Source organism: Camelus bactrianus, chromosome 9, assembly GCF_048773025.1.
Source record: "Camelus bactrianus isolate YW-2024 breed Bactrian camel chromosome 9, ASM4877302v1, whole genome shotgun sequence".
In the NCBI taxonomy this organism is placed as follows: domain Eukaryota; kingdom Metazoa; phylum Chordata; class Mammalia; order Artiodactyla; family Camelidae; genus Camelus; species Camelus bactrianus.
Genome location: NC_133547.1, coordinates 42,444,584 through 42,471,020, shown reverse-complemented (window position 1 = coordinate 42,471,020; position 26,437 = coordinate 42,444,584). Strand labels below are relative to the sequence as shown.

Below are 26,437 nucleotides of genomic sequence, written 5' to 3'. Positions count from 1 at the left end.
TGTCATAAAATCTTCCCTGCCTTCCCTTAGGTCACCTACCGTGGGATCTGTTTTATTCCATGGCCTTAGAGGAAGAGCCATTTTCCAGCTTCTTTAATGGAAGTGCATTAAGAGCCTCCTGTTTCCGTAAGACCAAATGGAAGTGGGGAGGGTATTTTAGTTACTAGGTCGGTAGGGCCATTATTGGGGTCCCTCTAGGTACATACTGCCTTCACAAATCATTACATGCTGTTAAATGCAATAATTTTTCTCCCACTATACGACACTAAACCTCACCCATGCTCTAATTTCCCTAAAAGTGAACTCTGTGAGTGGGATCTTAAAAATGTTGAGATTCATTGCCCAACCACACGGTTCAGTCTTTTCAAGTACATCCCTCTGCCTTTTCTCTTGAATTTGCTGCAGTTTAAACAGGAGCAGAAATGGAACACCAGGAGGGAGCCCATGACAAGTATCTGTGATGTGAACGGTGACAGTTGGCACCCTGCACACCTTCTGGAGCAGATCCCCTGGCTGCTTTCTGCCCTGACTGTTCAGCTCGTAAGTACCAGGGGCTGTCATTAATCTTCGTGTCTTGCTTTCACTAGGATGAGCCTATTCGTGTCTGCTGTTGTTCTCACCTACCAACGCCGAACCAGGGCTGAGAACTGTCATTTTAAAACTCTTTTCAGTGAACATTTATACACCCTCCTTCTGTATCTCTCAGTGCAATTAGCGCAGTGATTTACCTACAAGGGCTCAGTCAGTGCTTTCATGGAGCTCAACTCTTTTAGAATCCAGGTTTTCCACATGAGGAGAAATCTTACATTTTATGGAACATGACAAGATAAGCAGAGGATGGGATTACGGAGTGTTGTTCTGTTTTTAAGGAAACAATAGTCATTGGGTTTATCAACCACTGTAATATCAAAAGTCGGGAGTTTAGTCCCAGACCACCCGACAGTCTCACTGTAAACTTGGAATCTCCTTTACTCCTTTTTTTACTTTAGTTATTTGATCTAAATTTTTTTTAGTTTTTTTTTTTTAACATTTTTTAAATTGAATTATAGTCATTTTACAGTGTTGTGTCAAACTGATCTAAAACTGAGGATAAAATACCAAGTTTTTCGAACCTAGGAATATGACTGCTATTTAAGTTATTTTTGATATGGAGAGAGAATCTTGAAGTCTGGGAAATAATTAACTTATCAGAGAGAAAACCGCTAACCGCTAATCGTTACAGCAAGGACGAATCTATAAGCCGCATTAAACTTACCTCCTGACTTCTCCAGCTGGCCAGGGCACAGCAGTAGCTACCGGTGCTAGCAGTGTTCTCTGGAGACCTTGGTGGTGTTGACTACGTTGAGCCAAGATGGAGCCCATGTGTTATTGTATCGTGAGTTGCTGAAATCTGAAATCTGGCTGATAAGCAGGGTTGTTGAGCCAGGACAGGTCATATAGCTGTTGGCAAAAAACAGAAGAGGGGCCAGCACCACCCCTGAGGTCATGCCTAGCCAGCGCTGGCCACTTCCTCCATTGAACCAACTACCACTACACTCTCGTGATTTCATTGTTACTAGACGGAGAGCTCTGTGAGATTTGGGGTAATATTTTACTCACCTCTGTGTTCGTGACTCCTGGCACCAAGTCAACCACTGAGGATGTTCTCAGCTACATTCGTTCACTGATTGAATAAAAATGGTTGCAAGTCTCCCATCATCTCAACTACATTCCTGTGCAACTGTCCTTTCAGGGATGCTCTGCCTTCTCCCAGGATGTAGCAAATCCCCTTTCTTAGAGAGGAACATGTCCTGTACTTCTCTTGCCCTATGACACTCACCTGTGGTGACTCTGATGAAGTCTTGCCTATCCTCAGGGATTCCTCCCAATGCTTCACTCTGTCATTAGGAGGAGATGTCCTTGGTGTACCCCCCGATCCTCTGGGCTGCCGCAACACCCCAACGGAGAGAACAACCACGTTTTGTTGAAATTATCCACTTGGATTTTCCTCTCAGTGCTTTGATTTCATCTCGAAAATCTTCCTGATATTTGAAATCCACATTCTTGGCACTGCATAAGGGAAAGTAAGCACTCAATGTATATTTGCGAGGTTGTTTTGTATAAAGCCTTCCAAGCTGTAAATGCAGAATACCATGACTATCTCTGCTTCAGATGAAGGTCTCCCTACCCTGGCCCCTTCTGGCCATAGGGCAGAACTGTTTAAGGTAAAGATGGACCCCTCTAATGTTTTTCCAAACAGCATTTATGCCTCTAAGCTCACACTTACTTGGATGGCATCCACTGTGAGGCCAGCTTCAAGGCCAAGGCTGGGGTCTGGAGCAGAGCATCATGTACATTCCTTCCTCTTGGAACTGGTGCTTCCCAGCAGTATAAACCAGCCCTGATTCAGCCTGTGGATCTCCTTGGCAGGTGCCCAAGTTCACTGTGGAGTAAGTTACCCTCCTGGTCTTCCGTGATTAGCTCAGGCTGCTACTTGAAGAACTAGATGGTGCTGTGTGCATTCTTCAGTTTCCCTTCACTTGCCTGAACTCAACTTGTCCATATTCTCAGGTCCTCTGGCAACCACCTTCCTCCACCTTTACCTTTTCCTTCTTTGTGTTATTCACATCCTCCAAGCCTAGTGATTTTCTTTCTTCCAGCTCCTCCCCTCAGTTCTATGTCTTCAGCATGTGGGCTCGGCTCAGGCTCCTAGGAGACAGGCGGACTCACAGGAGACACACAGACAAGGGACCAAGGGCAGGTCTTGGCTGCAGTTCCCAGGGGGCATTTAACATTTGTCTCAGTCCATCATGCATTCAGACAAAAAAAAACCAAAAAAAAAAAAAAAAAAAACAAAGCCTCAGCAGGAAGGGAATTTGGAGAATTTGAATAACCTTCTCTTACTGATAAGGAAACTGAGGCCTGGAGAGATAAGGAGACTTTCCTAAGTTTCCACACCATGTGGTGGCAGCAGAGCCAACACAAAACCCTTGGCCACAAGCGTTTCTGCCCAAACAGTCTGGGAACCCATAGCTGCATTTCAGGGCACATTGGATCAAACAAATGGATTTCCAGTGTCAAAACAAAAATACCTGAAGGACCTCTCCTGAGGAAAACTTTTACCACTGTTCAATAGTCCAGTATTTATACTCAGTCAGTTCTCAAATCTGGCTGACACAATGGGACCAAGGAACACATAAGTATTAAATATGTCACAGACACTACTGAAATACATATCCATGCGATTCTCTGTAAAACATCTGGCTCCTGTGCCACACGATCACCTTCCTGAGAGCAGGTACTCTGTCTGCCTTGTTCGCCCCTTCTCCCCAGTGTCTCCTCAAGAGCCTGCCAGATAGAACAGTCAGTAAATACTCGTCAAGCAAGAAAAATAGCAGTTAGCAGGAGTCACTACATTTGACCAGTGTCTTCCAGTCTCTGTCACATTTCCAATCAGATCCTATCCCAGGTCTGTGCCAAAGCAATGAAAGCACAGCCCTAGGAAAAGCAGCCCAAGATGCAGATACCAACCCCACCGTGTACCGTGTTTGCTCTTCACACTGATTTCATTACCCTTTTCAATCATATTGATCTTGTTTATAATACAAAAGAATATATAATGTAAAACAGAGAAGGCAGCGATAACCGCTAGACTGTTGGATAAGTGAACGTGATATCACGCAGCAGACAGTCTCCAATCCCTGGGGGCTGGCTGCACAGCTAAAGAACACACACGTCACAGTCACTGTGGGGCTGGTTGAAAACCCCTGGGATAAGGCCCAAGGAAGTGTGTTTCAGATGAAAATTCCAAGGAGATTTTCATGCAAGGAAGAGGCCCACCCATTAAGCAAACGTCCTAGAAAGGACATTCCAAATACCTGTTGACAACTGAAAGGACTCACCGGGATCAAATCAAGTCCCTTGTTCAACTACCCCCTCTGGACAAATATCTGCTTTTCCACACAGGGTGCTCAGCTCTGCCCAGGCCCATTCTCCTCTGAGGGGCACGACAGAACTAAGCAGTCTTAAGAGGGAAGTTCATTGAGATACAGGCCATCCTCCAAAAACAAGAACAATCTCAAGTAAAGAAGCTAACCTATCACCTCAAAGTATTAGGGAAAGAAGATCACAACCTAAAGTCAGCAGAGAGAAGGAAACAATAAAGACCAGGGAGGAAACAAATAAAAGAGAGAGAAAAAACAGGAAAAGAATCAAGCAAACCAAGAGCTGACGTTTTGAAAGGGTAAACAAAATTGAGAAACTTCTGGCCAGGTTCACCAAGAAGAAAAGAGAACACAAGTAAACAAAATAAGAGAAAGGAAAGTGGAGAAATTACAACCAATACTACAGAGATACAAACAAACAAAAAAAAAATTAAAAAAAAGAGAGAGAGAGAATACTATCAACAACTATATGGATGCAAACTGGATAGCCACGAGGAAATGGACAAATTTTCTGGAAACATACGGTTCACCAAGAGTGAATCAAGAAGAAACAGACCACTTGAACAGACTGTTCACTGGAAAGGAGACAGAATTAGCAATAAAAACAACCTCCCTACAAACAAAAACAAAAGTCCAGAAGCAGATGGCTTCACTGGGGAATTTAACCTAACATACAAAGAATTACTCATACCGATCATCTCAAACTCTACTAAAAGACTGAACAGGAGGGAACACTCCCAAACCCATTCTATGAAGGCACCATCACGCTGATACCAAAATCAGATAAAGACACTACCAAAAACTAAAATCAGAGGCCAATATCACTGATGAGCATAGATGTATAAATCTTCAACAAAATATTAGCAAACAGAATCCAACAACACATAAAAACACCATACACCATGATCAAGTTGGATTCATCCCAAGGACATAAGAATGGTTCAACATATGCATATCAATCAATGTGATACACGGCATCAACAAAAGAAAGGACAAAAATCACATGATAATCTCAATAGATGCAGAAAAAAGCATTTGATAAAATTCAACACCCATTTATGAGAAAAAAAATACCCTCTCAGCAAAGTAGCTACAGAGGGAACATATTTCAACATAATAAAAGCTATTTATGGCAAAGCCACAGCCAGCGTAAAACCTAATGATGAAACTCAGAAAGCCTTTCCACTAAAATCTGGAACAAGACAAGGATACCCACTCTCACCACTTCTATTCAACACAGTTACGGGAGTCCTAGCCACAGAAATCAGGCAAGAAAAAGCAACTTAAAAATTCAAATTGGTAAAGAAGAGGTAAAACAAATAATCCTAAAATGTATATGGAATCACAAAAGACCCAGAATTGCAATACTAAGGAAGAAGAACGAAGTGGAAGGAACAACCCTCCCAAACTTCAGATACTACTACAGAGCTACAGCAATCCAAACAGCATGGTAGTGGCATAAAAACAGACATACGGATCAAAGGAACAGAATAGAGAGGCCAGAAATAAACCCACAGACCTACAGCCACTTCATCTTCAACGAAGGACGCAAAATATACAACGGAGAAAAGACAGTCTCTTCAGCAAGCGGTGTTGGGAAAAGTGCACAGCTCATGTAAATCAATGAAGTTAGAGCACTCCCTCACACCATACACAAAAATAAACTCCAAAAGGCTTAAAGACATAAATAGAAGACAAGACACTATGAACCTCCTGGAAGAAAACATAGGCAAAAACATTCTCTGACATAAATCTTACCAATGTTCTCCTATGGCAGTCTACCCAGGCAACACAAATAAAAGCAACAATTAACAAATGGGACCTAATTAAACTTACAAGCTTTTGCACAGCAAAGGAAGCCATCAGCAAAGTAAAACGACAACCTATGGAATGGGAGAAAATACTTGCAAATGATGTGATTGACAAAGGTTTAATTTCCATAATATTTAAATAGCTCATACAACTTAACAAGCAAAGACACAAACAACCCAATCCAAGCACGGGCAGAAGACCAAAACAAGACGTTCTCCAATGAAGACATGCAAGTGGCCAACAGGCACATGAAAAAATGCTCAGTATCACTAATTATCACAGAAATGCAAGTCAAGACTACCATGAGGTATCACCTCATAGCAGTCAGAATGGTCATCATTAAAAGTTCCACAGGTGATAAATTGCTGGAGAGGGTGTGGAGAAAAGGGAACCCGCCTACACTATTGGTGGGCATGTAGTTTGGTGCAGCCATTATGGAAAACAGTACAGGGATTCCTCAAAAAACTAAAAACAGACTTACCATATGATCCAGCAGTCCCACTCCTGGCATATAAACAGAGGGAACTCTAATTTGAAAAGCTATATGGACCCCAACGTTCAAAGCAGCACTATATACAACAGCAAAGACATGGAAGCAACCTACATGTCCATCGACAAATGACTGGATAAAGAAGTCCTGGTACATTTATACAATGGACTACTACTCAACCATAGAAAAGAATAAAATAGTGCCATTTGCAGAACATGGACGGACCTGGAGATTATCATTCTAAGTGAAGTAAACCAGAAAGAGAAAGAAAAATGCCATATGATGTCACTCATATGTGGAACCTGAAAAAAAGAAAAACAGGAGGACACTAATGAGCTCATCTACAAAACAGAAATAGAGCCACAGACATAGTCAACAGGCTTATGGTTACTGGGGGAAAGGAGGTAGGAAAGGATCAATGTGGGAGTTTGAGATTTGCAAATGTTAGCCACTACATATAAAAATAGATTAAAAGAACAAATTTCTTCTATATAGCACCGGGAAATATGTTCAGTATCTTATAATAACCTTTGATGAAAAAGAATATGAAAACAAATACATGGATGGATATACATATATGGCTGGGACCCTGTGCTGTACACCAGAAACTGATACATTGTAGCTGAGTATACTTCAGTTCTAAAAAAAAGAACGAAACTGTAGCAAAGTAAACAAAACAAAACAAAACACCATAGTTCTTACTGATACTCCATCATCTCTTTCAGCGAGAGTGACTTTAAGCTGACTCCTTCGTCCCTTTGATAAGATCACAGCAGTCTCTGAGACCTTTCCTGGTATCACTAGGACAAGGTGTTTCTTTTTCAGCTTGAGTATTCACTACCCCGACCTGGATTCAGTAATTTCTTTAAGAATCTCTGGTTTGTTTCTGTGCAAAACAGTATTCACAGAACAACTTGAATATCCTAGGCATACTTATTGGAACTGGTTTATTTCTAGGCCTTTCCAGTGGACAAATCTAGGAAACACATATTCAGAGTTTTGTGTATTTATGTACTCACATACACCCACAAAAACCACAATTCAAATTCAGAACTACAGGCTTTATATTGACTGTCTCTCTTTTATCTCAAGCTTTCTCTGCAAATAAGCATTTTTGTTTTCAAGGACTCTTGGAGTAGTAGAAACAGTGTCTCAGAAAGTCTCCTTGGTTTTTCCCCTATTATATGGACAAAAGAACAAAGATAACAGCAAAAATACCACTAACCACACAATTGAGCAAAGCCGTTTTTGGTTTTGTTACTGTCGTGGAGTACACATAAATTATTGTTTTTGTTTCTTGGGATAGTTCTTATCCATATGGTGCTTCAACAAAAGGATACACTGGTTCCCTTTTTACTTACATTGTGTTTTCAATACCTAGAGGTGACGTTTAAAAAATTTAATTTAATAATGGTAAAAAAAAAAAAAAAAAAAAGAAGCGTGGTTTCCAACTTAACTCTAACCAAACAAGGTATGTTCTAGTGTGGTCTAGGCTTGAGTGTAAGACCTGCGAGTGTCTCAAATGCCTGGGGAGAGAAGGATCAGAGAAACGCTGGACCCCATAGTCTGTTCCCTTTCTGGCTGGGCTTTGGATGAAACGACAAGGTTTCAGGAGCGGATTTTCAAATTTTAGCCTAACAGCAGCTTTGTATCCAATGAGGACGTAGGACTAAGAAATTCTGAATAAAATCGGAAGAAGCTGGGATAGAATCAATTAAAATTCGGAATAAAATAGGGCATCTGAATAAAACCCAGGACTTCCAATTCAGGCCTGCAACCATCAAGCCGAAAACTGAGACACAGCCTTCCTCCTGGCTGGTCAGCGACATCACAAACCCCTCACACGGACTATTTACTCACAGGGACAGACGATCGCGCGGTTGCAAGACGTGCGATGTGAAGCCCCTTGCGGTGGACGGTTCAGGGGGGCGCTGCGTCTGCCCTTTACTCTCTCCCCCCACCCCCGCCCGGAGACCCAGGGTGACCCGACTAGGGGGTGGCACTGGCGCTGCCTCTGCGCCCTCGGCGGCCGGGCCGGGGCCGCCGATGTCCGGCGACGGGCACAGTCGCCCTGGTCCAGCGTGGACGCCCCGGGCTGGGTGCCCCCACCTGCTCGCTGCCTGAACCCCGCAGCCCAGAGAAGCCCGATTCCGGGACTCCGACTCCTGAGGAGGAGCCGGCAAAACGCGGGGGATGCGGCTTTGAGGCGGCGGCGGGAGCCAGAGGGACTGTGGCTCGGGGAGCTCGTAGGCCGCGCAGCTTCCTTCCTGGGACCCAGACCGTAGGTCCGAGAGCAGCAGAAAGCCGGAGACGGGAGCCGGAGAGCACGTCCACTCAGCGCGTATCTGAGGCGCGAGTTCGCTTTCAGGCAGCCGCGGAGTTGGGGCTGCGGGATAAGAGTCGGTTGAGCGCGGCCTAAAGGGAAGGTCCCACCGAGACTCGACCTCGGATGTCTGGATTCAGAGTCCAGAGTGCTCACCAAGACGCCCTGGAACCGCAGGACGGCCCGACGCCCCCCGCGGAGCCAGGCGGCGCGCAGCCCCGCGGGCCCAGGACCCGCCTCCTGCCGGGCGCTCGCTCACGCCGCCCCGAGCCCGCTTCCTCCGCGACGCCAGGGGGCGCCTCGCTCGCCTTCCCTCGGCGCGTCTCTGCGGGTTTGTACGTCGTGAGGGACACGAAGTCCTCTCGGGGATGAGCCACAGGCACGGCGTTTAGACCTGCCCCAAATCCAGCTGCTCTGCCGGGATTGCTAGAGTTTTCTGCCCTGAGGTAAAAATTCTCGCCAGGAGAAACACAATAAACAAAAAGTGTTCCTTTCCTCTTGTATCCTCCTCCCGCCGCCCTGGGAGCTCAGACGACCATCAGAACAGCCCTCGGGGCTTCCTGGGATTGCCCTGCCCTGGCACCCGACGTGCAAAGGGTGCAAGCCCTTCCGGCTTCCCCTGGGGACAGATTCCTCTCTCTGTTGGGAGTCGTGTTCGAACCCCAGAGGCCCCTACGCGGCGCCCCACCAGCAGCCTGGCCGCGCCCGCCCCGCGGGGGGGACGTCGGGGAAAAGCAGGTGACCGCGTTTCTTCTGGGCTCTTTCCTCCCTGGCTTCTTTCTCCTCTTCAGGTTTCTGGGTCCCCCCTTCACGGCCTCCCGCATCCCCAAGACTCAAGGCCTCGCTCGGTCCCGGGTGGGGAGTTCCGTGCGGTGCCCGACGGGCCTCTGGACGTTTCCACCCTCGGGACGTTTAAGGGACTCAGCTGCCGGTTGGAAAGCTTCCAAGAGCGGCCCGTTTGGAAAGCCTTTCACAGCCTCCCTTTCTGCGGAGGGTGCAGCGCGCCGGCGGAGCGCAGGGGAGGTGGCACATGGGGGACTTCAGCCCGAGAGGCGGGGTCGGCACCTGCGGGGGCTCCGGGGCGGCGGGGAGCAGGCGGCCAGGGCCGTGGGCCCCGGGCCCCGCCATGGGGCGTCCAGTGCCGCTCGCTCGTGTCAGGGCCCCAGTGTGCCCCTGAATGAACTTCCAGCCGAGGAGGCAGGGACGCTGGAGCAGGTTCCCTCCGCAGGCTCTGAGCACAACAGGAGCCTATGAGCCTAGGACTCCTAATTGGAAGACCTGTGCTTGAAGCCCAGCAGGGAACGTTCTGGTCTTACTTCCACTCATTCTCCTGCTTCTGAGTCTCCCAATTCACCAAGCCTCCCTCCTGAGCTGCTTTTATGCTTCAGGCAGCGACCTCCCCCTGTGGCTCTTAGTTCTTGTCCTCACTTGCTCTTCTCTGTGGGCGCAGGTGGGGCGACTGTGGCAGCTCCGTTGTCCTGGATCTTGACGGAGTTGGGCCTGGCGCGATGGATTCTGGGGTCTCACCAGATGCCACGGGTCCCTCTGGACCTTCTGGAGCACCGAGGCCACCTTGACCTTCATGGTGGGATATGTGGATTCTACAGGACCTGCCATGCTGATGGAGGCTGAAGGAAGGGCGTGGAAATCCCCAGCTGCTCAGACTCCAGGTTGGTGCACCTCCACAGTCAGTAATAACTCGCCGTTACAGGGTGCCACCAACACTTTGATTTGAGGGGGTTGCATCCTTACCTTTCTAAAAAAAAATTAACAACCTTGCTCTTTAAGTGTTTTGACTTTTAAGTTGATGTCTAGTCAGTTTACAATGCTGTGTCAATTTCTGGTATACAGCATAATTTTTCAGTTATACCTATACATACATATATTCTTTTTCCTTATAGGTTACCACAAGATATCGAATATAGTTCCCTGTGCTATGCAGACTAAACTTGTTGCTTATCTATTTTATATATAGTAATGAGCATCTGCACATCCCCAAATCCCAATTAATCCTTTCCCATCCCCTTTCCCCCTCTGCTGACCAATAGCTGGTTTTCTATGTCTGTGAGACTATTTCTGATTTATAAATAAGTCCTTTTGTGTCTTTCTTTTTTTTAGATTCCACATGTAAGTGATAGCATATGCTACTTTTCTTTCTCTCTCTGGCTTACTCCAATTCGAATGACAGTCTCCTGCTCCATCCACGTTGCTCCAAACGACATTATTTTATTCTTTCTTATGGCTGAATTGTATGCCATTATATACGTACACCACGATTTCTTTATCCAGGCATCTGTCAATGGACATTTAGGTTTCTCCCATGACATCACGTTCTGCACAGGTTTAGGTTTACACATCAATTGAGCAGATATTACACAGTCCTCGTTATGCTCTGTTCTCCCTCACACAACTTCTTCAATTTTAGTATCTTGCATTAGCGTGGTGCGAGGGCGGGTGGACACCATGATCACGAAGAAAGGTAGTTTTCCCAAAGTGAGGCTTATCCACTGCACCCCGAATGTGCTGAAACCTATCATTTCCCTGAATCTGGGATCTCGAGCACACAAATTCTACTATTGGGGAACTGTGTTTGAACTCTTTACTGCCATTTATGGTTAATAAGAGACCATTTTAATATATTTAGTAGTAGGGGTAAACTCTTGGAAGGCATTTCTGGGACACATTTTCCCCAGAGGGCAAAACTTCCTGCTCCCCTTCTAAGTTGCTCTGGGGAAAAACATGCTGCATTTCTTTCAAGTGCCAGACTGTGTGCATCGACAACCCTCCAGGTGAATGAGGATTAAGGCCCTAATCCATGAAACAGGAACACTTTATTTGAGACTAGTTCCACTTCCCATTTTCTGTTGGAAAGAGAGTTGGCCAGCTTACCCCTTTACTGCAGAAACACCAGCAGAGATCTTGAACTCAGGGAGCCCCGTGTGGCCAGGTGACGGCCTCTCCCAGCCCAGGGAAGACAGATGTTTCTGATAGCTTAACTGGCTTTCCTCAGTTTTATTTTTGTCTTTTATAACGGACAGGCAATACCCCCAACTCACAAGCAGTAGTATCTAGCACCGTGTCCGGTGCGTAGCAAGTCAGGCACAGGAACGTTTTGTACCCACAAGAGGAGAAGATCTTGTGGGTGGAGTGCTTTCCGGGGTCTCTATTGGAACAACACAGTGAGGTTCCCGAGAGAGAGTCTGGGAACCTTTGCCCCTCCTTGAGTGACTGGTTGCAGCCCAGGGACTTTAAACATCTGGTGTCTCTTCCTGGCTCCCTCGGGAACGTAAGTCAGCCTTGGACCAGTGTTTCCTTAGAGACACCTCGTGAAAGTCAACACGTTCCCTTTGGCCAATTTGTAGTCATGTTCATCCTTCGCTGAGGGACCTTTTGGGGAATTAAAGTAACCAAGGCTGACATGCTTCTCAAGGGGCATGTCCACTCACGGAGAACTGGTTTTTAGCACAGACCTCAAAGGAACATCCCCTCAGTCCTTGGGCAGGGGCCTATGGGACTTCTGCATCCTCTAATACCGACGCAGACACTTCTGTCCTTGGATCTGGTAGGGTGCTTTTAAAATGCAAGCTTTAAGAGGTTTCCTAGGTTCACAGTTTCACCCTGGTCATGGCTGTGCTCTTTATTGTGTAAAAGTCACTTCAGAATCTTGAGAGACATTTTCCAGCTTGGATTTGTTAAAAGGGTGCCACGTGAATACAGAGTAACGGAAGCTGGATTTACTCTCCTGAGAGAAACAAACAAAGAAAATGATAACAACAAACTGGATGGGATACAGGAAACAAATATTTTCAAGAGACTGAGCTTCAGGCAATAAAGGTTAGTGAGTGATCCCTGAGAAACGAAAGACAAACAAGTGGGCCCCACAATCGCTCCGGTTTCCCACCTGGAGAGAGTTTCCAGCAAAGTAGAGAGAGGAAACCGAAAAGAAGCCCCATGGATTTTACTGTGCCGAGGACAATGAGCTGAGAGTCATTGTTCCTTCTCATCATCTCCCTCTCACCACGTGGAGCCATTCGGAGTTTGATGTTCTCACCTACTGATAACCCACTGTCCTGGGAAGAGTCACGTTTAAGCTCCGTTCAGAAAGGAATGTGTCCCCTCAGTCTGAATCTCCCAGTAGAATTAACACCATGCTTTACCCACAGGGACCCCATAAATGCTCATAAATAATTAGGTACATGAATTGATGCCTGAATTGAGCTGACGCTACCAGCCAAACTGATTTGTTCTCATGTTAGAAATAAACAATCTCAGGTAAAGAATATTAAACTCAGACAAGATTACTCTGAGACCTTAATAATCAAGCAAAATAAGGCTACCTCCTAATTTTGTCCAGGCACAGACAAACCAATGTCACTGTGCAACCTACAAAACCCCAAACCTCCTCTTTTTTTTTAAGGGAATATTTTTTACTTTTTTACTTCAGTCACAGACCTGCCCATGCTGACTCACAGTATTGAGTATGGAACAAACCCTGCTTCCTCCCATCCTCCTTCATATCATCCAAGCAAAGCCCAAATCTGATAGGAGACTCTTTCTGACACCCTTTTACTCAGACCATAATGTGTCTTTCCAGCTGCAAAGTACTAAAACCCAAGTTGTTTAATCAGAAGGGTGTTCCTGGTGTTTGGCTTAAGTGAATCGACACCAGCTTTCCAAGAACGAGCAGCTGCAAAAACTCCGCTTCAGAAAGAAACGTGGTATTATCCGTGAGATAGCAAGACTACAAAATCCAGAACTTGTTTTTATCCTTAAAAGAAAAGAGGGAGAAAAATTTTCTTTCTAAGAAGTCTTTTCATAACTAATGTGAACCTCAGGAGTTCAGACAGGATTTTCCCATGTCTTATTGAATAGAGAGATTGAGGATAAGGGTCAGAGAGAAGGTTACTAAGGAAGAATATGCAGTACAAACTGAGCTTTAATAGACCTGGGATCTGTCCAAACAAACAAACAAACAACCCTGTTGCACTTGAACCAGCAACCATTGCAGTAACAGGTGAATGAGCTCAAAGATCACTCAGGGAAGGAGAGAGTCACCTTGTAACTCGCATCCTTCCCATGGTTTTGTAGCCTGAAAAGGGGGATGTTCCCATGAGATGGGTCACTGGGACATAGCTGGGATTGGCTGGGCTGGTGGTTTCACAAGGGTGACAATGGCCACAACCTCCACGTGTTCCACTGAGCATTCATGACTCAGTGATGGAAGGAGAGAGCAGATTACTTTTCAACTCTCGAGACCCACCTCCATCACAACCCAGTTCACACTGAGGGCTGATAGTACTGTGTGAGGAAACTCACAAGTACATTCTGTCCAGTCAAAAATAGTTGTCCAAATTCTTCCTACACAGAGGTGATTGAAGACGAATTCATTACTTCACTGACATGCATAGCGTCCTAGTGCAATATTTGAAGTGCTATGAAAAAATCATTATCTGTATCATTTGTTAAGTAAGTACCAGCTCATTGAAAACCTTCAAAGTCCCAGGAGAGTTTGCTCAGGAAGGAAAGCCCGGATTCAGACTGATGATTTATTTTATAGTTCTTACTGCAATGGGAAGCATTTTCTCACTAAGACTCAATCCAGAAAGCATATGTTCTTTAGAGAAATGTTACCATGGATAGAAAAATCAGGATTCTCTTAGAACAATCTGAGATGACTTATGTAGGAGAAAGAGTGCTGCTCAACTCCATTGGTCCACAGAGACACAGGAGTCTCTTCATGCACTTAAACAAGCTGTAGGCCCATCTGTGCCTCTAACGTACTGTAATAATACAGAGACCTTCAGTTTACAGGTTAAAGTGAATGAAGGTGATGACAATGACCACAGCTTATCAGGAAAATATGACTTTGGGCTTTTGCAGTTGCAAATGGGTATGTATAAAAGGACAGTATGCGATTTTGGAAGATACTTTGGCAATATATTTGATTAAAATGGCTGTTGAATATTTAGTCCATGTGCTGCCAATCGCTTTATAGAGTGACCAGCCTAGTTTGACTCTAGCCAACAGTGACTATTTGGAGAAAAGTCAGGGCCTGAGAGAAGAGCACATCGTACCAGGAGTGGAGCTACTTGTGGCTTCAAGGAAGCCGGGTACCTTTTGTGAGCCTTTGGGTTCATCAGGGTAAAGTGAAGGAATTTGACACATTTTTTTTCCCACAGAGAATTTCCGGCCCCACAGACACCACAAAATAGATTTCTGTAAAGCCTCTGCTGGATCTCACACACCAACGGCATTAAGCAGTGTGGTGGGAGGATGGCATGGGGCGGGGAGAAGACAAGCTTTCCTAAGTGGCTGAGGTAGTCCTCCATCTTTAACCTTGACACAAATGCTCAGGGGTACTTGGGAACACCCATTGCACTCTCAATTCAGGTTAGTCCAGCAGCTAAAGTGAAGAGAGTGATGCTGCAGAGTGTCTCCTAAGTCTCAGTGTCACCAGACCCAGAAAGGGACAGATGCTGAGCAAGTGAGGACTTCCTTTAGAACCTCACTTTCCCCCGCCTGCCTGCCCCTCTCCTCTCAAGCTAATCTTCTATGTCCCTGAGCACAAGGACACACGAACACTAAGGATCATCAACCCTCCCTGATCCATGACCTTGAACTTACCATGTTTTATTTGTGGAGTGGAGCCCAGGGCAATGGCGTGAGGAAAACTCAAAGAGAGCTATCAAGCAGAGTTCCATGAACACTGCTCTGCATCCCTGTCTGTTCAGTATGTGGGTGAACTGGATGAATATAGAACAACAGCATCATGCTGACAAGTCTTTCCCAAAGACATGGTCTCTATACAACGACATGTGCAGAATTTGTTTTCATCAATCTGACAGCTTGGAAAACGATTACGTGGGACTAGAATGCAATTCATACGTGACAATTATAAAATACACTGTTTAGAGACATTAAGAAAAACAAAAATAGAGTAATCCACACCTGGAGGAGGAGTTTATAACACTGGCATGTCAAACGTGACAGAAATTTATGGAGCCAGCAAGCTGCCCCAGTGAGATAAGGATCTGAAATAACACAGGGATGCAGTGAACAGAATATTGAGTCAGGACTGAGAAGACTTTAATAAATTAATTATTCGTTCACTTAACATTATATTCTGCTCTTTGTCCTACAGTTTTTATGAGTTACACAAAACTGGCAAAGACCCAGAGAACGACGCCATGACATTCTACAAGTCTGACATCTTTCACTTGCGAAAAAGCCATAAGGCCTGTTACCACTTAAAGAGAAGGTGGTGTGACTTCATGACAGCCCTTAAGAAAATAAGACTTTTGAGAAAACAATTTGTCTCTTCGTATTTTTATAGACACAGGAGAAGGAAAATGACAGCAATGCTTGGATAACTTTTGGGAAGAGATAGGTTGGTGCTATCAGCACAAGTATAGAAAACCATTAAGAGTGGCTGGAGAGGGGGTGTCCCCATTGTGGCAACCTTCACGAGACCCCAAGCAGTGTGGCCTAGGCAACTAGAACACAGGGGCCCCCAGGATTCCATGGCCACCCCCCACCGTCCAGTTCTGTTATTGCAACTGCAGACGGTTACCTGGCACTCCGGGCCCCGCTCCATCACTCCTGTTAGAGTCTGCGCAGCAGGCAGTGCCTGTGGCCCTGAGCTCTGTGCTCTCGAACGTTGTTTTTGTGGTTCCAGATCCTCAAGTGTTGTGAGCTGGTGATCAAGTTGTTCCCAACAGTAAGTTGAGTACTCCTGCTTTTCCTCATGCCTCAATCCTGATTAAACTTATGTGATATCATTTGTTTTTAATCCATCATATGCTGGGTTTCTTCTCCCCAGTCCCCGGCTCTACCTCTTCTGCCGCACGTCACCATGGCAGGATCTCTTGGCGCTTCGTGTGGTCCGAGGGCAGAACTTACAGTGCTGGAGATCAACCAGGAGCTGCACTTAGAGCTGACCAAACAGAAGCAGGACTTCCGAGATCTCACCCAGAAATTCCTTGTATGCCAAGCTACTACCTACTGCCTGGCCAACCAGCTGCAGAAATACAGTAAGTCCTAAGGGTCGTGGTCACCACCTGGTGAATGATCACTTTCTTTCCTCTCAGAAACTGAAACTCTCCACACTTTATCTTGCACCCCTTTGTCAGTATAAGTGTCATGCTGACCACAAACAAGGCAGGAAAGGCAGAAGTAGCTATTTGACACTCAAGTCACTGAGGATGGGCAAACTGAGGCATAAAGCATTGAGCAAATTGTCCAGGCGTGTGGTGAGCTGTAGTGTGAGACTAGAGCTAACATTCCACTTATTGATGCCTATTGATATCTCTCTAGAACAAGCTAAACCCTGTCAATTGGAATCTTTTCTGAATTGTATTTGGTCCTGCATCACTGTTGGCTAAACGTCTGGGACTAATGACTTCCTTCAGTACAAGCTTCCCTGAGGTCGCAGTGGCAAAGTACTGTGCCAGTTACACTGGGGTCACGTGGTGACAGCACACTCTGGGGGAAGCAGGTGATAGTACCTGCTTTGAAAGAATTAAAGATGAGTCAGCTCCTCATGGAAACCATGCTCTCCATGAATGATGCCATCAAGACAGGGGCTCCCTGGTGAGCGGGAAGCTGTGTTTCCTGGGTGCAGGGTCTCCTTCCTGAGTCCCAGGAAGTCATGCGACACCCTGTGGGGAGACTCCGGATGTTCTCTGGGGAAATTAGATAATCTGCATCACCCAATCTGTCTCTTCCTGTGCTGGTGAAACTTCAGTGATGTGTGTCAGCAGGAAATCCAGGTGACCCTGAGAGTTGGATCATGAGACATGTGGCGAATGAGAATGAGGGTAAGTGGGAGAGAACACCATTGCTAGGAAAACCCACGCCGGTATGTGGGGCAGGCCCTTCGCTCCCACAGTCATCCTGGTATTTGGAAGCACAGTTGCCTGTTCAGTAGGAGGGGTGTGTAGTGACAAATGGAATCCTGAGGACTCGGGGGAAATACACAACAAGATGATTGGAGGAATCTGGACAACTCTGGGTTTGTGTCATTTGCTTACAATTGATTTTCAGTAAACCGATGGTTAGGGTGTACTTAATGAAAAATGACTGAAACAGAGAAACTAAATGTGAAGCCTGCTATTTGAGAAAGTGAAGAGGTGCACTTTGGGGAAAGGATAAACTATCTTTTATTTACATCTTTCCTTATCAACCTAACATAATTTAAGAACCATGTTGTGAAGGTGAAGAAGGAAAAGGGTATCCCCCAGGACCTTGGTGTCAAGGTCACACAGTGCAGAGGTGAAGAACACAGACTCTGGGCCAGGCTCCCTCGGCGCACATCCACGCTGCATGTCTTTCTGTGCCTCGGTTTTCCTCTCTGTCCACCCAGTGCTGCTGCATGTTTGAGATGGAATAAATAGTCAGTAAATTGTTCTAGAACTCTTACAACACTGCCTGGTACATTGTAAACGCAGGTCCTAGTACTACTGCTTCTACTAACACACATCATCCTAGTATTTCGGCTCATGTCTTTCAGGTCCTCACAGTTTAACGCAACATATTTCACACAAGTGTATCCAGATGAATTTTTTTTTTAACCTCTGAGGTACTTCCTCAGTACTGAAATCCCTGCACAAGGGAACCATCAGTCCCTTAGTCCTAGGGTCCACCCCAACCACACAAGAAGCCACCGCCTCATGCCCCTGCTCAGTGTTTCACCTCCGAGGTTGCAAGTCTTGTTAGACTGGCCCATGATTCACGGTCAGTCTCAGGGACTGTGACTTCTGACCTTTCCTAATGGCAGTTAGTCTGTCTAGTTCCCTTCTGTGCCTTGCAGCTTCTCTTTCCCCAGCTCTAAAATGGGGAGGAACTGAATGCCCCGCAGTGGGGAGGCTGAGGAATCAGATGTGGAAATCCCTGCCTACAGCCTGCTACCGCAGTTACCTCTGCCCTTGGGATGGACCCTAGCTCCTCCCTTGAAGGCAGTGACCACAGCAGGGGGTGCAGCTTTCCCCTGAGGCAGCATCTCTGTTTCCTCAGAGTGTGAAGAGTACAAGGACATCATTGAATCCGTGCTGGGGGAGAAGCTGCAGTTCCGGGTGGTGAAGTTGGCAGAGCAGCTGGCAGAGAAGCTGGCAGAGAAGCCAGTGCTAGCTGAGGAGAGGTTCAGGTAAGGAGGGCTCTGTGCAGGGAGGCTGGTGGAAGGTGTAGGCCTCTCTGAAGTGGGGCCACGAGCAACTTTGGGCCAGGAGAGTGCAGAAATGTTCATCACATTACGTGAAACTCAGCAGATTCAAATCCAGTGAACAACTCAGTGGCCTTTGGAACCTTCACCATGTTGTGCAACCAGTACCTCATTTACCTCTGAATCACAGTCCCTTCCTGGATGACTACACCTTGTCATCCTCCCTTGACTCTCTTATTCTCCTGTTCTTTCCACTTCTCACCAGCTGGGCCTGTCCACCCCATGTATGACTTTGTGACATTCACTGCCCAGTATGCCCCATGTGGATCTTTATATGGGAATGGGCATGGCTCAGTGAGACACTCAACGGACATCTTGATGAAGCAGGCTTAGGAAAACATGAGATTTAGTTTCCAGAAGAAGATGAATGGGATGTGACGGAATCCTAGAGGAGCATCTCTGATACGGAGGATGCCTCAGTTATACCATTTTTCTCCTCTTTGCCACAGGAAGGTCCCCCATATGTGCCAGAATTCTGCTCTGAGGGCTCGCGCCTCGGGGATGTTCTCACAGAATTGCCTTCGAAACCTCTAATCGTCTATCGTCGAACTATGCATTTTAACATCATTTCTTCTCTCTCATGTTAGGGAATACGATACCCTAATTTGCTCTCAGGCACGAGAGCTGACCCAGTTACGGCAGAAATTATGGGACGGGAGAGAAGACTCTATCCTGCTCATTCAACAACTCAGGGACGTCCTCACCCACAATGACCTTGACAACAACCCGGGCCAGGGCTTCCGAGAGCAGCTGACCGAGGGATGCAGGCTGGCAGAGCGCCTTGCCCGCAAGCTCAGCCCAGGTAAAGTGGCCCCAGGCTCTGATAGCCCTGAGCCTCTCATGCAAAGTTTCCTGGCTCATAAGAGACTCCTCACCTCCACTAGGAATGATTTTAACAAGTGTCTTGTGTCCGTGTTTCATTTTGGGGACTCTGACAGGACCAGGACTGGCTGAGTGGGAGGACAGAGGAGAAATGCGCAGGCTGGAGGTCACAGTGTTTCAACTGTCTGCTTCCCCTCTGATGGATGGTAGCCTTCGGGGCGAGACAGCATCCCCCAGGGTTAAAGCACAGAAAGGAAGATGTGTCTGGGCATAGCTTGTGGGAGCAGAAAGAGCCCTGGGCTTTGCATCAAAGTGGCCTGACCCCAGCCTGAGTGTTGTCTTTCCTGACTGTGAGCGAGTGATTGGATTTTCCTATTTCACTGTCTGTTTCCTCTTCTGTAAAATGGGTCAAATAATCTGTTGATGGTACTGCAGTGACTAATCTGGGAATGTTCATGAATCAGCTCAGAAAAAGGGAAGCCCTGCACTTTGTAGGGTTGGATTGGGCACTTAATGTTGTCGAACTCGTGTTGGGAACTTTGTTTCACTGTACCTTTTCCATGGAGAGAACTTCCCTTGGTAACACTCAGAGGCCTTAGGAATGTCCCATGATGTGGTCAGATGGAGGCATGTGGGACACGGTTGTTTCTCTCTTCTTAGACAAAGCAGGGGATGTATGGGAGAGCCGTAAGGGGTGCAGAGCCTGTGTCTAGGGAGAAATTAGTGGCCGGATGGATGAAAGAGTTGTAGACGTTGAGATGGCAGGTGGACACTTGTACAGTGATATAGGGAACAGAAGACCATTTGAATGTTTGCCCCTTGTCAGGCAGAGGGGTCATGATGGCCATCCAGCAGTTTGGGGTCACACTGAATGATGGATCAGACATGTGGACCAGGCCAATCATTTAAAGACAGTGCACTAGAACTTTAGCACCGCACTGACACATACATAGTGATTTATGTCCCCGTGGCCATACAACCATTAGGATTGTAGTTGGTGAAGTGGGGAAAAGCTGACTGGATATTTCTGAATTTGTTTGCAGAAATTCATGAAGATGAGGAAGATGAACTAGAAGAAGAAACACTCACCCCCAGGTAATCATGAAGTCTTAGGAGCCGGTAATGGGTAGGTAAAGTATGGAGAGGGTAGAAGAAAGATGAACCCATGAGGGCGAGAGAGTCTCATGTACCAGATGTGAGAAAAGAAAACCTGCAGATTGCATTGATTGACTTCAATCCAACCAACAGGGAAGTGGCCCTTTAACTTGGCTGTCTGTTGTCTCTGTGGCACTTGTAGGTATGGCCCAAGGTAATGTACCACCTTTAGGGTTCCCTGCACACACAGAGAATATGCATACTCTCCTAAATGAACACCAAGATGAGATAAAGAACTGTTTGTACACAGTTCTTAGGTGCTTGTTAGGAAGGAAGATAGCAACGGAATCAGTAAAGAAGTAACTCAAAGAATTAAACACCAGTAGAAGTGTCTAGAAAAACCTGTAGTTGCCACGTGACACTAGTATGAGAAAGGCTTTAGAGGAATTTTATTCGTAAATTGAAGGCAGAATATCTCTGAGGCTCTACAATACCTTAACACTCATACTCACTTGGCTACATTAACTTAAAGTGCATATGACAGAGGCACATGGCAGTAGCACATGCTGTGGCAGTTCACTTGTGCTTCATGATCACGAAAGGACCACACTGGGATGTTTGGGTGTCATTTCTCATCACATGTCATGTGGGCAGCGCACCGAACAACTAGTGCTCTCTCCCTCTCCCACCCCGTGACAGCCAGACTCTGCTTCACATACAGAAGGATAGTTACTTCCCTCTTTATGAGGAATGATAAGTTTGCATTTCATGAATAGTTCCTATGCCCTGCAGCAAAATCAGTAATGACAACAAGGGGACGGATGCTCATAGTTGAATTTTCTGTCATTCCTTTCCCACCTGGAACAGCATTGAGCAAGAGGAGTTGGAGGAGGAGTTGCTCCAAGAGTCCCAGGATGAATGTGTTTTGAATCCCTCAGTTCTCCAAGAAGGATCTGACTGCAACCGGCTAGACAGTGAAGGCAACTTGCCATTTGATGAAGAGAAAGTCAGCCGTGCTCCGGATGTAGCTGGTGCTTGCTCCCATGTTGCAGAAGATCCAATTCCAGCTGACCTCCCAGGTATCCTTTCTAGTTTTGTTCCCCACACACTGTCTAGACTGAAGAAGGTCTTCACCGAAGGTCGACCTTAGTGACACATATTGGTTTAACCCAGAGAAAAGGATGGATTGTGAAACACAGATATCGTATGTACCAGGGAGCCTTGATCCCTTTCTAGGCCCACTTCATGTATCTGTCACCCTGGACGCAAAGTCAGGCCACGTGACCGAAATCAGGGTTGAGAACCTGTCACCCACCTTGGGTGGACATCCACAGGAAGTGTCTGTCAGAGATAGTTTGTGTCAAATTTGTCTTCCAAGCTACAGTGGTCTGATTCTTCTTTTTGAACAATGTCCCTGGCCTTTCTTTGTCTGTCCAAACAGACTGGTAGCCTTGCCTCTGTGTTAGGTGAGGTGGTGTCTCTGGTTTCACTGAACTCAGCCCGAGACTTCATCTTTGTGATGTTGGCTTATCTTACCTAAGTAGCCATCTGAAAACCAGGAAAGAACCAAGTGTCCCTTTGCCTTGCTTGGATGTTTCCATGAAGTATGGGTGAGCTCTGGCAGTCCCTCCAGCCTTGAATGCCCATTGTTTCTGTGTAGCCCCAAATCGTCTCCTTGATATGAATGTCAGTAGCATTCATCTAGTCCCAAGCAGAAATTCTTCCGTAGCATCAGCAACCACATTATCTGATGGGACGAACCAATGTTGTAGAGAGAATTCTAGAAGCACCTCAGCTGATTTTTAGGACCTTTTGGGAAAATATACTATTAATTCGACAGACTCAGCAGATGGGATATTAGGAGAGAGCTCAACCAGATCAGCTAGAGAATTCCCCCAAGCATTCAGAAGCAGTCCTGCCTAATTCTCCTAAGACTTCAGCTTCCTGAAATACCTTTCATAGCATATTCTATTGTTGCCCTGAGAAGATTAACATTTCTATGTTACCTGTGTTCACTGAGTTGGCCTGTGGGAGGGTGAATTGTTTATTGTGACCTGCTGTCTCAAATTTCTTACCAGAAAATCAGAATGAGTGTGACGAAGCAGCTGGACAAGAGCCAGTGTCCGCCAGGTAATTCTGAAGATTTCTGGGCTGTTAATGTCAGTGGTGACCCCAGAAGAACTCAGATCCAGGGAAAAGACAACGTGCTGAATATGACTCTTGCATCCATTCACTCAACAGCCAACTAGGCACTTGAAAAATGTTGTTTCTTTCCATTGTGTCAGTTGTGTGTGTCTGAATTTCTGAATGTCTCAAGTTGAGTCATGGACAGTGATTTGACCAAGGTGTACTAGCCAGACTTGGGGGTCCCTGTAGTCAGCTGCTGTCCCCTCTGTGGATAAAACAGGGTGAGATGCACATATGTTTTGTGCCAGTTTGGCCTCAGTATGGTGATGAGTATTTGGCTGCGAGTGAAGAAAACATAAAAAAAAAATCAAAATTGTATCAAAATATTGAGATAATACTCCTTGAAGTTAGAAGTTACATGCCTGTAAATCCTCCAAGAGCTCTACTTGCTTGGGCACCGCCTGTATAGTTCAATGCAATGTATGCAAAACTGGGAGCCAAGATTTTAGTCCTGTTTGTTTGCTGGGCATCATGCCTGGAGCACACAGGGAGAATCAAAGTGCTTCTTGAACAGCTCCTTGCATGGGCAGTGCTCGGAGCACCTGCTGCTCTCTCCCACTCCTACCCCACGGTGGCCACACTCTGCTTGACACATAGGAGGATAGTTATTTCCCGCTTTAAGGGGACTGCCCCCTGGCTTTCTGTGTCCATTCCCTTTGCCTCCCCTCTCAGAACCACCTAGGACAGCTTGGTCTCTGATCCACTTAGTTTAATTTTCTGTCATCCCTTTCCAACTTGGCACAGCATGGAGCTCGAGGCGTTTGAGAAGGAGGAAGTGCTCCAGGAATCCCAGGATGAATGTGTTTTGACTCCTTCAGTTCTCCAAGAGGGATCTGACTGCAACCGGCTAGACAGTGAAGGCCACTTGCTGTTTGATGAAGAGAAAGTCGGCCATGCTCCGGTTATAGCTGGTGCTTGCTCCCATGTTGCAGAAGATGTAATTCCAGCTGACCTACCAGGTAGCCTTTCTATTTTTCTTCCCCACACACTGTCTACAATGAAGAAAGTCTCCCCTGAAGGTCGACCCTAGTGACACATAATGGTTTAACCCAGAAAAAAGGATGGATATGAAAGACAGTCATCATTTTGGCCAGGGAGCCTTGGTCCTTTTCGAGGCTCAGTCCTTGTATCTGACTCGCTAGACCCAAAGTTAGGCCATGGGACCCAAATCAGCTGTGACTAACTGTCACCCACCTTCGCTGATCATCCACAGGAAGTGTCTGTCAGACGTTTGGGTCAAATGTTTCTTGCAAGCTACAACGATCGAATTGTTCTTTTTGGACAATGTCCCTGGCCTTCCTTGGCCTGTCCAAACAGACTGGTAGCCTTGCCTATATGTTAGGTGAAGTGGTGTCTCTGGTGTCAGTGATCTCAGCCCGAGTTTCATCTTCCTCATGTTGGCTTCTCTTAGCTAAGTTGGAATCTGAAAACCAGGAAAGAACCAAGTGTCCCTTTACCTTGCTTGGATGTCCCCATGAAGTAAGGGTGAGCTCTGGCAGTCCCTCCAGCCTTGAATGCCCATTGTTTTTGTGTAGCCCCAAATCGTCTCCTCGATATGAATGTCGGTAGCGTTCATCTAGTCTCAAGCAGAAATTCCTCCATAGCATCAGCAACCACATTATCTGATGGGACGAATCAATATTGTAGAAAGACTTCTAGAAGCACCTCAGCTGATTTTTAGGACCTTTTGGGAAAATATACTATTAACTCGAAAGACTCAGCAGATGGGATATTAGGTGAAATCTCATCCAAATCAGCCAGAGAAGTTCCCCCAAGCATTCAGAAGCAGTCCTGCCTAATTCTCCTAAGACTTCAGCTTCCTGAAATACCTTTCATAGCATATTCTATTGTTGCCCTGAGAAGATTAACATTTCTATGTTACCTGTGTTCACTGAGTTGGCCTGTGGGAGGGTGAATTGTTTATTGTGACCTGCTGTCTCAAATTTCTTACCAGAAAATCAGAATGAGTGTGACGAAGCAGCTGGACAAGAGCCAGTGTCCGCCAGGTAATTCTGAAGATTTCTGGGCTGTTAATGTCAGTGGTGACCCCAGAAGAACTCAGATCCAGGGAAAAGACAACGTGCTGAATATGACTCTTGCATCCATTCACTCAACAGCCAACTAGGCACTTGAAAAATGTTGTTTCTTTCCATTGTGTCAGTTGTGTGTGTCTGAATTTCTGAATGTCTCAAGTTGAGTCATGGACAGTGATTTGACCGAGGTGAACTAGCCAAACTTGGGGGTCCCTCTAGTCAGCTGCTGTCCCCTCTGTGCATAAAAGCAGGGTGAGATGCACATCTGCTTTGTGCCTGTTTGGTGTCAGTATGGTTTTGAATATTTGACTGCAAGTGAAGAAAGCAGGAAAAAAATCAAAATTATATCAAAATATTGAGATAATTCTCCTTGAAGTTAGAAGTTATGTGTCTGTAGTTTCTCCAAAAGCTCTTTTTGCTTAGACACTGCCTGTATAGTTCAATGCAATGTATGCAAATAGTGGGAGCCAAGATTTTAGTCCAGTGTGATTGCTGGGCATCATACCTGGAGCACACAGAGAGAGTCCAATTGCTTCTTGAACAGCTGCTTGCATGGCCAGTGCTCGGAGCACCTGCCGCTCTCTCCCTGTTCGACCCCGTGGTGGCCACACTCTGCTTGACACATAGGAGGATAGTTATTTCCCTCTTTAAGGGGACTGCCCCTGGCTTTCTGTGTCCATTCCCTATGGCCCCCCTATCAGAACCAGCTAGGACAGCTTGGTGTCTGATCCTCTTAGTTTACTTTCCTGTCATCAATTTCCCACCTGGCACAGCATGGAGCTCGAGGCATTTGAGAAGGAGGAAGTGCTCCAGGAGTCCCAGGACGAATGTGTTTTGAATGCTTCAGTTCTCCAAGAAGGACCTGACTACAACCGGCTAGACAGTGAAGGCCACTTGGCATTTGATGAAGAGAAAGTCGGCCATGCTCCAGATGTAGCTGGTGCTTGCTCCCATGTTGTAGAAGATGAAATTCCAGCTGACCTCCCAGGTAGCCTTTCTATTTTTCTTCCCCACACACTGTCTACAATGAAGAAAGTCTCCCCTGAATGTCGACCCTAGTGACATATATTGGTTTAACCCAGAGAAAAGGATGGATATGAAAGACAGTCATCATTCTGGCCAGGGAGCCTTGGTCCTTTTCGAGGCTCAGTCCTTGTATCTGACTCACTGGACCCCAAGTTAGGCCATGGGACCCAAATCAGCTGTGAGTAACTGTCACCCACCTTCGCTCATCATCCACAGGAAGTGTCTGTCAGACGTTTGGGTCAAATGTTTCTTGCAAGCTACAACGATCGAATTGTTCTTTTTGGACAATGTCCCTGGCCTTCCTTGGCCTGTCCAAACAGACTGGTAGCCTTGCCTATATGTTAGGTGTAGTGATGTCTCTGGTGTCAGAGATCTCAGCCCGAGTCTTCATCTTCCTCATGTTGGCTTCTCTTAGCGAAGTTGGAATCTGAAAACCAGGAAAGAACGAAGTGTCCCTTTACCTTGCTTGGATGTTCCCATGAAGTACGGCTGGGCTCTGGCAGTTCCTCC

The 26,437-nt window shown here is 46.2% G+C and overlaps 1 protein-coding gene and 1 long non-coding RNA gene across 7 annotated transcripts in view; one reads left to right on the top strand and one right to left on the bottom strand.

The window, feature by feature from the left end:
• Positions 1-8,359: 8,359 nt before the first annotated feature.
• Positions 8,360-26,437, top strand: part of LOC141578626 (NBPF family member NBPF4-like) — a 32,825-nt gene continuing 14,747 nt past the window's right edge. The window contains exons 1-13 of one of the 6 annotated variants that reach the window (XM_074370174.1): positions 8,361-8,994; positions 9,999-10,218; positions 14,353-14,438; positions 15,690-16,265; positions 16,368-16,578; positions 18,560-18,689; positions 19,352-19,566; positions 20,630-20,681; positions 21,549-21,760; positions 22,760-22,811; positions 23,613-23,827; positions 24,823-24,874; positions 25,675-25,889. In XM_074370174.1, coding sequence (XP_074226275.1) covers positions 16,401-16,578; positions 18,560-18,689; positions 19,352-19,566; positions 20,630-20,681; positions 21,549-21,760; positions 22,760-22,811; positions 23,613-23,827; positions 24,823-24,874; positions 25,675-25,889 — 1,321 coding nt within the window. In that variant the 5' untranslated portion in view covers positions 8,361-8,994; positions 9,999-10,218; positions 14,353-14,438; positions 15,690-16,265; positions 16,368-16,400. Of the gene's footprint in view, positions 8,995-9,998; positions 10,219-14,352; positions 14,439-15,689; positions 16,266-16,367; positions 16,579-18,559; positions 18,690-19,351; positions 19,567-20,629; positions 20,682-21,548; positions 21,761-22,759; positions 22,812-23,612; positions 23,828-24,822; positions 24,875-25,674; positions 25,890-26,437 lie in introns of all 6 variants that reach the window. The other 5 variants (XM_074370177.1, XM_074370175.1, XM_074370176.1 and 2 more) reach the window with 5 other exon arrangements.
• Positions 16,590-26,437, bottom strand: part of LOC141578627 (uncharacterized) — an 83,459-nt gene continuing 73,611 nt past the window's right edge. Inside the window, exon 3 of the long non-coding RNA XR_012509176.1 lies at positions 16,590-17,914. This is a non-coding gene — a long non-coding RNA (uncharacterized LOC141578627). The remainder of the gene's footprint in view (positions 17,915-26,437) is intronic.